Below are 14,036 nucleotides of genomic sequence, written 5' to 3'. Positions count from 1 at the left end.
TTTAACCCCTGACAAAATATGCCAAGTAACTAAGCTAGTGAGATTGCAATGTGCAACGTAACTGATTAACGACAGAGATATGAGGAATGGAGAAATAAAAGCATTTCTTTTCAGATTTTAATATTTTTGGTTTGTAACTCAGTCATAGTTGATTTTCCTTTCTGGTTAGTTGATTTGGTTTATTAAGCACTTACTTAACACTAACATTTATCCTACTACCCTTAGAGAAATAAAGCATGATCATGATGACCAGCTCAAGGATCTCAAAAGAAGTGAACTTTATTATTTTTTCCTCCTACTGAATTGAACAATCAGAAATGAGCTTCTCCCTGCACCTTTTCCTAAGAAAATGAGACAAATATAAAAAAGGAGAAGTTAGCAGATGATGGCTTTTGCAACTACCATGCACACAGATCTATATCAGAAAGCACAACTGTGTGATAAATGATCATTCTCATCTGCCTATTCTGCTATTAGGAAACCAATTCAAACAGCATCCACTCAGCTTCCCAGAGCCTTGGGGGGTATTTAGAATTGCGTTTGATAGATGAGTTCAATATGTAAAGACTTGTGAGCTGCTCATAAATCATAACAAACCGATAAATTTTTAGCAAATGGGAATACAAACAAGAATTGTAACTTCTTTCAAACAGCAAAGTGGCACTGAGGGCGCTTAGAATTAGCCAAGAAGATGCTACTAAAACCATTTGGACTTTATTAGGGGATGAATGAAGTATTCTATTTTGAATAAAGCAAAGAAATACAAATTGTGTGATTAAGCCCGGACTTTGCTCCACTCCTCTATAAATGGTTTACCAACTGTCACTTTAACAAGCTTTTGCAGTAGACTATTGTCTTTTAAAGTTGAAACCTTGTTCCCTTGATTCTGCTTATTTGATAAAACATGCCAATGGTAATTCATTTTTGTTAGCATAAAACCAGGGTGAAATTATTCTGTTTCACAGAAGGTGTCTGAAGACCTTTAACTATCTGGGGTCATGGAGTGTTTTCCCTCTACAGATTGTATTTTTGTCATATTCTCCCTGCCTTGGGAATATAGTCACTCATGCTGACCTTTGAGTAGAAAGATTGATTATATGAGGGCACAAAGACTACAATGAGAAGAGTTTGGAGAAAACCGAGTAAAACATGTTAAAAGGCCCTTTCTGCAGCAAAAGCAATGCTGTCTAGAGCATAATGTATAATAACAAGGACAACTGGCGTTGTAGATTTTGACTTTCAATTCTGCCATGATTTTTTTTAAGACATCAAATCTTCACAATACAACTAACACTGAATTTCAATGTTCAGAATTTCATTGCAGAATGCAGAATTCAATGTAGAATTTCAATACTGCACCTTATACTTTGAATTATAAAGGAGAGAAACACTCAAAATCAGCACTCCTAATAGTAGTTGTACTGATGCTTGCTTGAAGCTGGTAAGCTTCCTTGTTTCAGCCCAAGCTCCTCACCCAAACAATGCTGAAAGAAAGCTCAGGTTGTACCACAGGCATAGCGAACGTATATGAGAAGTCATATGCATAAGAAATATAGAGAAATTACAAAACACACTTTACTTTCCTAAAAGTGCCGACCATAAGATATAAGTAAAGGATATGTTCATGTGTCTGCTCTGGGAAACCTCAACACCACCCTTTCATTCTGAAGTCTCCTGGGATTCATTTTCTCTGCTCAGAATCAATGTCTAATTGAGTCGTACTGTTTAGCTGACTGTACTTATTACAGATATAGGTGATTCCTCACTTATAGTGTTTTCAAAGGATAGTAACATTTCAGTTCATTTTGAATACCTATTAGTGTTTTTTCTGCTTGGAGGCAGACATAATCAACTCATTAACAGATTAGCTCACCTATAGGCAAACAGGCTATTTTTAAAGCAGTATAGGTAGGAATATATACATATTATGCAGGCATTAAAATCATGCTTGCCAGTAATTTCTGTAGTTGGAAGAAATATTCAAGATATAATATTTTAAAAAAAGGATACAAAACTGTGCATATATGATCTAAACATTATTAAAATAATGTATATATAATATATGTTTCACACAAAGATGTTCATATACATCCATATTTCTGGGGATAATGGATGATTTTTATTTGATTCTTTATACTTTTCCTTAAATTCCATATCTTTTTAAATGAATATTATTTAACAACTCAGTCAAATAAACATTATGTTTTAACCTCCCCCACCGCCCTCCCACAGACTTAATTAAAGCTTCACTAAAATGTGTCTCATTGTTGTACGATCCAGGACAACCTGATAGGTAAAGCTGTCATACAATGAGGCTCTTCTGATGTCTTCATAATTACATCTTTTGAGATAAGGTCTGAGATACATTTGCCTTACACCAAATTTTGTTCTACAGGAAGCAAATATATACAAGGATACTGCAGAAGGTAAGCGTGTTTGTAAGCATAGGCTGGGCAGTACTACATAGATTCATAGATCTGAGCCGTCTCTTTCAAACTCTAGTAAAATTTCCAATCAAGGTTAATATCCTGACAAAAATTAATAGCTAGCAATTTCAGTGATTCGAATTTCAAAAACACCCCACTTCTATTCCTTCTGGAGAAACAGAGTATCAGATAAATAATGTGACAGAGCTACATTTTTTTTCAGCCTATAGCATATAAATACTTTTCTCTCTCTCTTTTTTTACTACCTTAATAAAAGTCATCCCTTCTTTCCAATGGAGCATTTATTATATATCTTGACCTTTATCTTCCTGTATGCTTTCCAATGTATTAAGATAGGAAGTAAAAATAATATTGTTTGTATTCTCCAGGAAGAACTATCTCTATTATTTAGCTACTGATGGGTAGAGAACTTGTCTTTCTGACATTTGGGGTCTTTTCTTTCCTGCTCCACAAGTGTTCTATTTCCACTGGGGATCTGACATCCTCTGTGTGACCAACATAGATGCTGTCTGTTAACTTGTGGCTGGCACAACTGAAATGCTTCATGGCTTTTATTTATTAGGGATTTAAAATATTAAAAGAATCAGTACAACCTGGAGGAGTACCTGAACATAAATTGTTTTGTCCAGAGCACCAAAATAAGGCAGGAGGTTGAGTTGGAGGGTTTACTTTAAAATCAGCAGATATGGCATAATTTATCTGAATAATTAGAGCCCTGATCAATCTATCAACTCAGGGAATGAATACAAATACACATTTTGTGCAAATCAACATCTTTCAGAAGAATGGGGTACTTACTCTCTTAGTAATGAGTAGATTTGCCATGTGTAGTGCAAGGAGACAGATTGACCTCATTAGTGAATCAACTGGACTATGTGTATAAATATGCATTTGGCATACATTTATATTCTCTAAGTTACAGGCTGGTGGTCCCCAAAGGCCCGTAGAATAATATATAGGCTACAATGGACATTGAATGGTTTTTGGTTAGGTATCTGTCTTCAAATAACCTGGGAGGTGACATTTTTATGGACCCACTAATGTCAACATGTGAATGCCATAGCCCATTTTCGGTAGTATGAAAATTCAGTCAGAAGAATATTTTTTCTTCTCAAGTGAAATAACTTTACAGCACTTTTATTCGTAAGTAGAATAAAGCACTAACTATAAGAAAATAATGTCTTCTGTGTCCATGGAATTCTTCTCTGGAATCAGTAAGTCTTTGGATATATTTAAACTTCTTAATATTATATGTATGCTATCAGATATGAAAGGGTAAATGACTGGCAAAACATGAAAGTGTTTTAAAGAATTTGGTTTTTCGGCATAAGTGATAGACCCGTCCTAAATCTTATTTGAAAAGAAGAGGTTAAACTTGACATTTAAGGTTCTTCACCTAGTGAAACTTTTGGGTTTCTAACCTTTCAGAAGTTTCAGTGTCTCCCTTGATTAACTCAACAAACTTGAAAAGGAAAACACAGCCCAGCCTAAGTTTCCATAGAAACTTACCTTTTTATTAGACACATCTACTAAATGATGGTCTCATTCCATACTGTATCACGTATGTTACTATTTGGAAGAGTATGCTAAGATGACTCAAGTTATTTCAAAGACATATATTTCAAACAGTATGTCCAATATCAAAATTGAAATGATTCATTTTAAGTCTGATCAAATTTCAGTACAATTATAGCAAACACTATTACTAATACTACCATATTTAGGTTATAATTACTAACTTCCTTACAATTATACACAAAGGATTGATAAATTTAGCTAATTTAAATCATACTCAATAGTTTAGTATGAGCCATTTAGTATAACATCATCTCCCTTTTTTTGACTCAACAGAAAAGTACCAACAACTTTGAGCTAAAGTTCTATTTTATTTTTCCCAAAGGCCATTTTGTTGGAATGAGATGCTATGGAACATACTCTATATAACTGAAAAACATTTCTATTACGGTTTACCTTATTTCCCTTTCAGAGTGCATGTTTCCCTTTAAAAAGTCTGTATTCTTTAATTTTGCAAATACTCTTAATGCAAGAGTGTTATCTTTGTCCTAGACCTCCTAGGATACATTGTGAAGAATTCCAATAGTGGTTTACAATATCCAAAGAGTGAGAAATTTCTGTCTGTTGCCAATAGAAAATATCTATTTCCTGTACACTTTATGTTGTCCTAAGAAGTATGTTTGCATTAACATTAATGTTTTAAAATATATCCTATCTAGGCCAAAAAGACTTGATAAGATAACATACTCCAACACATAACACAAAGTATCATCTTTGAAACAACTAGTAAGAAAAAATTGAGGAAAATATTTTTCAGTGCCAAGATATGCAGTGTATGACATGCAAGGACCAGGTATTACAGCTTCAAATAAATGGATCAGAGGAAGAAGGATGCTCTCCTGATTCATCAGATGGCAATTTAATATAAAACTATAAATGCCTAAGTTGGTAATCACACCTACCTTACTGAAGGCAGAGAAGACTTAAGAGAGGCCAGATGCAAGTTTAAGTCCTAATTTATTTCAAATACAGTCAATGAACATACCATACAAAATACACAAGATTTTAAGTGGTAAAGTCCTTTCAAGTTTAAAATGCTGCCCAATGAATGTTTCTAACAATTATATTTGCGCTATATATAAAAGATACAATATTAAGTAAACCAAAACAAAGAAATATCTGATAGGTCCAAATTATTACATCAAGGAATTTTACTTTCAAAGCTAAAGTACAACAATTGACCATTTTCTCATGAATTATATATTATATAAACACAGCAATACACAGGGATCGAGGCTGGTAAGACCTAAAATATCTTAGTAACTTTAAGATTTGGTTGCCCAACTGGAATATGAACACTTTTATAGGCCAAGTTATAAAACTATGCATACATACCCTGTTCTAACACTTCTTCTCCTTTTGGCTGCTGTTGTAAGGAAGTCTTATCTTTGTTCTCTGGTTCTGTAAAGGATCAAAAAAACTGAGCATAAATTTGTGGGATATATCATATACTTTAAATAGCTTATTGGAAATATGCCGTCAACATAAAAGTATTTTCAGGGTCTTATGTTTCATAAAAACAATAGCATTAAGAATTTAATTCGCAAAAATCTCCAGTGTAACCACCAATTAAGAAGAAGATTTCTGACTTAATAATTAAATCAACTACCCTTTCAGTAATACATACATGATACCAAACTAAAAATGCATTAATAAAACTGCTTGTAATTTTAAAAACTGAACTTACTGAAATTTTAAGGGTCTTTTAAGAACATTTTAAGGCACATTCTATAAATATATTAAGATCTTAATAAGTGACCTAATTGCTATGTAAACTTCATTCATAAAATTTCTAATAGGAAGACATAAGAAGGTGCTCTGGCACTTTAAGATTGAACTTGTAAAACTCAATGAAGTCTCAGCATACTTCATCCAATAAAACAGGGTGTGGGTTTTGCAATTTTCAACTTACAAAATGACAATCAGTATGATCATTTTGCAGAGGAAGAGCAAGTTCATCAACAATTCTGAGAATGAGACCAAAAAGGCCAAGATTAGAAATGCCTCATAAATCACAAACTCTTCTTTGCTTGAGGAGGCCCATTAAAATAGATAATTTAGGGTATGGTTGGAGACAATCACCATTTTCATTGGCAAACTGAAGCACTCTTGAGAACATGGTGTATAAATTCATAAATTACATAAATCATTACTTGCTATGGAAGGAATCAAATGGGGAAACTAGAAAACATGAATTGAATGAAAAAAGAGGTACATTTCTGGATTTGGCCCCCAAATTAATCTGTGTTATCACCAGTTGAGATTTTTCACTTTAACTGTTTTGATGGGGACATGTCAGGAGGAAAAACAGGTTACAAAAGAAGGGAAAGTGGGAATTGGATTGTGTGTACAGGTGATTGTGACAGGAGGAGGGTGATTTTAAATATTAATCATACAGTCAAGTGTGATATGCAAGAAAATATAAAATACGAAATCATATTGTACTGTAAATTAATACCCATTTTACCTTTGTGATGTCCATGCATCATAACCATATCAGACTGCACAGGAATTGGAATACTGGCCTCCGGTGGTATGGTTCTGAACACATCTGGAGCTACATTCTGCGTGCAGGTCATGAAAGAGACTGCATGCCTAGCTTCCATGTAATACATAATGTATAAGTTGCACATTTCATCACTAGATGTGCCACTGCAAGCAAAAAAAAAAGACATAACAAATCAGCCATTCACATAAAACACATTCTTAATGCAAGAAAAACACAACCAGTAAATCTGCCAGCAATAGGTTCAGAGGTGGAAATACTGTGCACTTATTTTATAGCTTTCATTAAAGCCCATCACAGTTTTCAGTATCTAAAGCACAGTGTCAAAGGCCTATTTCCACTTCATAATGGAGTATCCATTCGCACTCACTCCATGCAGTACCAAGTACGGCAGATGGAAATGGCATTTAAGCAGCCATTCTTTCCTCTTTTAAGTCCTTTTATTCTTTAGCCCTTCTTCCATTTGCTAAAACTCAGAGATTGGGCAAAGTACTTTTCTGACAGAAAAATCTTAATTATTCATTTAATAACGGTAAAATTCAGGACACTTTAACAGGAATGTCATATATTATTTACAAGTCTTCAAAAATGCCTTCTTCCATTTAACCCTGAGAGTCTAGGATCTCGCTTTGGGTAACTGCCTTCTTCCTCATGGTCACATGAATGGAGAGTCATGTACTGACCCTAAGACATCATAAATGTATCCCTGAAACCTGAACTGGCACCTTGGCTTCTACATCAGGGAAGAAAAGAGAGCCTCAGGAGTGATACAAAATGAAAGCAATCCTAAGCTCTTCTAAAGACTCAGACCTCCATGGGGCAGCACTGAACAAGTGAAAGACTCAATATTAAAAATAGATTTTAAAACAGTGCGATGATGGGAGTGTGGGTGGCTCAGTCAGTTAAGTGTCCGATTCTTGGTTTTGGCTCAGGTCATGATTTCACAGTTTGTGAGGTTGAGCCTCATGTTGGGCTCTTTGCTGACAGTATGGAGCGTGCTTGGGATTCTCTCTCTCTGCTTGTCTCTCTGACCCTTCCCTGCTTACACATGCTCGTGCACGCTCTCTCTCTCTCTCTCAAAATAAATAAATAAACTTAAGTAAATAAAATAAAACAGTGGGATAGACATTTCCAAGATAAAAGTTCCAAATAATATAAGTTATGCCTACTAGTTTAAAACATGTTTTCTTCTTTCTCAATTCATGTGGGTTATCATGTATTTCATTCTCTGTATTACTATTAGGAGGGAATAATTTTGGTACACCATCATGAGACTTTCATTTCCAAGGTAGTTTGCGCAGATGAATGTTTCCTTTTTGGTGTTCTGACAATTTTTAGCAAGCCTCTGCTAATAAAAAACAAGCTATGAAGTGGACTATTTGCTCTACAAAAATACGTCAGTGGTGATTTTTCCAGCAATGTCATGTGGCACTCTCTTCCTCTCCATAGCAACAGAATGACATCAGCAAGGGAAGGAAATTTTTTTTTTTTTTCAAAACAGGGATGTAGTTTCTGTAAGGTCTGAAAATGTAGAGCCCCTGAGAGACCAGAGGAATGAATCCCTGCCATGGGAAGCACTTTTCATGCTTTAAAAGTCATTTGGCTTCTCATTCTCTGAATCTGATACCTGTCAGTGTAATTGCTTCTCCCGTGAAATATAAGCAAATGGGGAGGTGCAATCCCAAACAAACACCTGTTCACTACACAGATCTTCATGTGTCAAAACACCATTCCTAAGAATTCCATTTTAACATTGCTGGAGTTGGTCAGAAAACTATGCGCTATAAAAGAAATGGCTGGTGTCAACGTAATAAAACCAGAACCTCTCACCATATTATCTACCCTTCCCCTGTTTAAAAGGAAGTAAAATATATAGATCAAGGGACAGAGATGAGGGAGAAGAAATTCAGGATGTGGCTCTAGTTTAGGAGACCTTGAATCATCATGCAGAGAGGGAAAGCAAAATAATCATGTATGCTTCTCCAATTAGTGAAAGTAAAATATTAATAAATTTATATAGTAATAAATGAAACTTGCAACCAATCCATGGACAGATCCTCCCATATTTTACCTGTACGGGAACATCATGCCCATGTTCATCTCTAAACACATGCCTGTGAGATAGCATAATCCGCTCACCAATATAGTTTTTTTAAGACACCGATTTTATGATACAATATTGAGCTGGTCAAATAACTTAAGAATCTTTGCTGTCATACAGAAAATTTCATTAAAGAGCTGAAGAGAAAGAAAAGAGTCATACTTTATTCCTTTCCATCCATAACTGAACTTGTAGTTGAGGTAACTCTGAGTTCCTATCTGACAGGGAAACTATCACTTCTTAAATGGGTTAGGACTCAAGACACCCTTAATATCAGCAAACTAATTTGCCTATTTTATTCCACATCCTTCTTTCTTCCACTCAACAGTAACAAAAAAATATGACGTTAAATCAAACTGCTTTTGGTTAAACATCAACTCTTGATTCTGGCTCAGGTCATGATCTCCAGGTTTGTAAAATCGAGCCCCGTATCGGCTCTGTGCTACAGCACGGAGCCTGCTTGGGATTCTCTCTCTCCCTCTTTCTGCCCCTCCCCTGCTCACATGCAAATGAGTGTGCATGCTCCCCCCCAAAAAAATAAATAAATAAACTTAAAAAAAAATCAAACTGCTTTCTGTATTCCTAAGGGAGAATTCTGACACATCTACCCTTATTTTCCATAAAGAACAACACGGGCAATTCAACTCTGTCAACCTAATGACTATTAACATGAGAAAGTATGTTGGGAGGCTGTGTTCACACGTAGGCCCTGGCTCTGTTGAATAGCCCTTTATGCATTTCCTAATGCCAATGTGATTCCCTGAACAATGCCTCCTAGTACCAGCTGTATTCCAAAATTACAGTGGTGCAGGTCTTTCATCAAGCAAAATAAAGTGCTTATGTGATTACTACTTTTTATATCAGCTAGCTCTCAATCTGACAAAGTGTGATGAACCTGAAAATAGTTAAGCCCTCAATAAATATTTGTTGAAGGAAAGAAGAATGAATATTCTATTTTAATAAATGTTTACAACTTGTTATGGCATAACCAGTTACGCCTAATATATCATACTGCTGAGTCAGGTTAATTTTATGAACTTGGTCTAAGGCATTCCAGAAGAATATTTATAGCTATCTATTTATCTATCTACCTATTTATCATCTATGTTCTATGAAGGTTTTAGTAAAATATATTATTTCATATAAACATATGTAATAGAGGTTTAAGAAAGTACAAAATATTCTCAAATGTCCCATTTTAAAGAAACCCAAATCTTGTTGTACACTGTGACTCTGATACTCCTTCCATTGATCATGCCCTCAGCCCTAATCCCATTAAAAAAAAAAGAATGATGGGAAATACTAATTTTGGAAAGAAATATGAACACTTTACAGAACTTAATTTTCATGGGGCGCCTGGGTGGCTCAGTCGGTTAAGCGTCCGACTTCGGCTCAGGTCCCCATCTCACAGTCTGTGAGTTCGAGCCCCGTGTCGGGCTCTGTGCTGACAGCTCAGAGCCTGGAGCCTGTTTCAGATTCTGTGTCTCCCTCTCTCTCTGACCCTCCCCCGTTCATGCTCTGTCTCTCTCTGTCTCAAAAATAAATAAACGGGGGCGCCTGGGTGGTTCAGTCGGTTAAGTGTCCGACTTCAGCTCAGGTCACGATCTCGCGGTCCGTGGGTTCGAGCCCCGCGTCGGGCTCTGGGCTGATGGCTCAGAGCCTGGAGCCTGCTTCTGATTCTGTGTCTCCCTCTCTCTCTGTCCCTCCCCCCTTCATGCTCTGTCTCTCTCTGTCTCAAAAATAAATAAAACGTTAAAAAAAATTTTTTTTAATAAATAAATGTTAAAAAAAACTTTCAAAACTTTGAATTGTTTCATAAGGGGTTTCATGGTGCTTTTAAACTTATACATTAAGGAGTTATTGATCATATACCTTTATCTTTGCATATAATATACTTTAAAATGTTGATTAAAGTACTGTATTTGATATCTATGAATATCCATCAGACATTCTCATATGTACATGAAATAACTGGTTCCAAATGAAAAATACGACCAAGAAAAATGACCAAATAGGTAAATATTATCTACCAATTCTCAAGAGTTAATTTCAAAATTTAGCATATAAACTTTCTGGGAAATTAACTGACTTAATTAGCTTAATTAACTGACTTAATAAAATTCTTTTTTGGTTTGTTTAAACTTGACTAAATATTAGAAATGAATTTAGAGAAGTCTCATATTGAATATAAAATAGGTACTGCAGTCAGCCACAAAATACTGCTTTTACATAAATTAGGTAGTACTATGTTGCCAGTATATACATAGGTGCAACTTTGTCTAAGACATATTCATATTTACTATTTAAAAAGAAATTTAATATATCTAGGTTAAAAAAATATCACCATTAAGTAAATTAATACGTCTTATTTTAAATCCATCTATTTTTTTAAGCTTATTTATTCATTTTGAGAGACACAGAGAAAGCAAGCCAGGGAGGGGCAGAGAGAGAATCCCAAACAGGCTGTGCACTGTCAGCGCAGAGCCCGATGCGGGGTGTGAACCCACAAAATGCAAGATCATGACCTGAGCCAAAACCAAGAGTCAGATGCTCAGCCAACTAAGCCACCCAGATGCCCCCAAATCCCCTTGTTTTTTTGAAAATGTTTATTTATTTTAAGAGAGAGAAAGAGAAAGCACGGAGGGGCAGAGAGAGGGAGAGAGAGAATCCCAAGCAGGCTCCATGCCATAAGCAAAAAGCCTGACACGGGGCTTGATCCTAGGAACCGTGAGGTCATGACCTGAGCTGAAATCGAGTCAGACGCTTAACTGACTGAGTCACCCAGGCACCCCCCCCCCAAATCCACCATTTTTTAATGGTTGTATTTTCTGTTGAGTCCCTGCTATGAAAATATCAGTCCCTATTTTTAAAAAGTGCTTTTTATTAGTTAACTATCATTGTTCCACTCAGGCAAAATTTCCTCCAGTCCTAAGATTTTTAGCTTACTACAAACTTAAGCTCAGATTGGGTGGAAGAATACTCAGTGAAAATCCTGGTAGGTCACTGATAGAATTTCCCTGTAAAACCTAATTTCCAGGTGGCTGCAGAAGAAGAAAGTTAAACATTTGATGCAGGTGGTTCTTCCAGGACATGGAGGGACATCTCCTAGCCCCATATGACCTGTGGATAAGTGGGCTTGCATCTGAGTAGGCTTCCTGCTCATGGCTCACACCTGTGCCCAGAGGGAGTGCATGTTCATGTATGTGGGTTGGGAGTTAGGCAGGAAGGGAGAAAAGAGAGAGGAACTTTACAGAGTATCATTTAACAGACTCATAAAATACTGGTTTTCTTTTTTTACTGTTTACATTCTCAACTGTAATTCTATACTACCCTATGGAAGTAGTATCCATTATTTTACAAAATGAATGCATTGATGCTATAACCTTTCTAAAACTAAAATGCATATTAGTGCTATAGGAATACCATGTGTTGTTATGAGAATTATTATTCATATTCAAATTTTATTCAAGCCTGTCTTATTAGGTTATCATTTCACTGGGAAAAATTGCTTTCTTAATATAAATTAAATATTCCGAATATGGGCTCATCCCATAACTTAATTTCCTGTAATTTCCTTCTATTATCATTTATATTTCAAAATGGCATTCCCTTTAGCCCACATGGGATTTACAGTCATTGTAGGATATTATTTTATTATTTATTTACTTATTTATTTAGACAGAGAGAAAGTGTGTGTGCACGTGCAAGAGAGAGAGATCTCAAGCAGGCTCAACGCCCAGCATGGAGCCTGATGCAGTGCTCAATCCTATGACCGTGAGATCATGACCTGAGCTGAAATCAAGAATTGGACACTCAACCGACTGAGCAACCCAGGTGCCCCAAGCAAAATGCATATTTTTAAAAAGACTAGAATTATTTGGAATTAGTTCTGAACTCCGAAAAATGAAAGAGCCTTCCTGAGATTACTTTGGCCTCTCATTTTGGCACTATTAACAAGTTACTAATTTTTATGTTGCATACTGCCTCACAGAGGACACTCAAAGGATATAATTTGGTCAAAGTTATAAGTCCTTCCAAACTGCTAAGGGGGCTTTCAGCAAAAATTTCTACCTATACCACACTTGAACTTGTACACTAATACACAGAACGTGTTGAAAGGGATTTTTTTCTTACTTTGTTTACCTATTTCAAAGGTTAATAAAATCACCAATGGTACTTAAGTAAAGCTGTGGAGGTCTACGCTAACATAGAGTGGAAAATAGCTGATCAATACCCTGTGACTCCTATTACTTCACGTGAGAAGTAAATGTCTAATTCTTTCCTTCAAATCTAATTTTGTCTACTTTGTCAAGCCTTTTCTTACTTACCAATCATGCAACTCAGTAATTTTGCTGTTTTCCTCAAGACTCCCAAACTTAAAAAATTTATTCAAAAGCAAAACTCTTAGAAACTTCTTGTTTAATATAACGATAATTTTTTTCTGTTTGTTCTATCTTTAGCCTTAAAATTGATGTTTATTAATATAAAAATCATCTTAGAGAGAAATAAAAAATCCTATTCCACTGTCTCAAACGCCTTTTTTTCCTTTTACTTGCTTCAGCATCTTTTCCCTTTCCCCTGACAACCAATAGCTGGTGTTGTCATTGTAAGAATCATCGTTAGTACATCTCGTGCATATTTTCAGGTGCCTACTTTCTATAACTTCTCTTTGATCAAAGACAAGTAGTTTAAAATTCCAGCTTCCAGGTGGCATCAGTAAATATTTTATAACCTACTTTAACATGGAAAGAAGGCTCCTTGGTTCTTTTCTGGCCAAAACAAAACAACAAAAAACTATGATAAGGGCCTTTATCTTTCATTTTTAATTTAGGCAAACTTTTTTTGAAAGAGTTCATAGTGCTTTGAAAATTTTACTTAATGTTATAAAAAATATGCTTCTTTCAAAGAGGCTCAATATTTAAGAACCGTTTAAAGTCCAATGTTCTCTTTGAGAAAAGTGCTACATATTATTATTCTCATTTGGTTGACTAAACAACTGGAAAACAATGAATACATAGAAGTTTTAACAGGCAGAAAAAATCACAGTTCTGAGTAATTAATGGACACCACCAAATGTGGAAGCTATATATTTACCTAAATTTGAACATAGGGCAAAAGGACACTTGAGAAAGAAATTTCATTTTCCATTATGTTTTTCTTTATTAAATGAGCCTGAGGAAGTAATATACACTCTTGCGACAAGTATAATATATGGAGGTGTGATATGGAAGGCTTTGAATAAAAAGGAGGAAGGCAAGCGTAAAAAAATAAGCACATGTTCTGGAGTTTATCCTCATCACTCAGTTCTAAAATGAGAAAAGGCTATATATACTTTATTATAATTGCTCATGATAGGAGAAAGCCTGTGATTCAGTCACAAAGATAAATGTCACTTATAATCATGCCT

The 14,036-nt window shown here is 35.4% G+C and overlaps 1 protein-coding gene across 19 annotated transcripts in view; it reads right to left on the bottom strand.

The window, feature by feature from the left end:
- Positions 1 to 14,036, bottom strand: part of PAM (peptidylglycine alpha-amidating monooxygenase) — a 157,935-nt gene that overhangs the window by 59,388 nt on the left and 84,511 nt on the right. For all 19 annotated transcript variants that reach the window (XM_047089912.1, XM_047089920.1, XM_047089897.1 and 16 more), the window contains exons 12-13: positions 6,490 to 6,674; positions 5,358 to 5,423 (exon numbers count right to left, since the gene is read on the bottom strand). In XM_047089912.1, coding sequence (XP_046945868.1) covers positions 5,358 to 5,423; positions 6,490 to 6,674 — 251 coding nt within the window. The remainder of the gene's footprint in view (positions 1 to 5,357; positions 5,424 to 6,489; positions 6,675 to 14,036) is intronic.

The sequence above is a fragment of the Lynx rufus genome, unplaced genomic scaffold, assembly GCF_022079265.1.
Source record: "Lynx rufus isolate CCGP_SWC_20201006 ecotype Redwood Valley unplaced genomic scaffold, mLynRuf1.p SCAF_1, whole genome shotgun sequence".
Taxonomy (NCBI): domain Eukaryota; kingdom Metazoa; phylum Chordata; class Mammalia; order Carnivora; family Felidae; genus Lynx; species Lynx rufus.
Note: the sequence above shows the minus strand (reverse complement) of the source record. Positions and strands in the feature narration are given on the sequence as shown.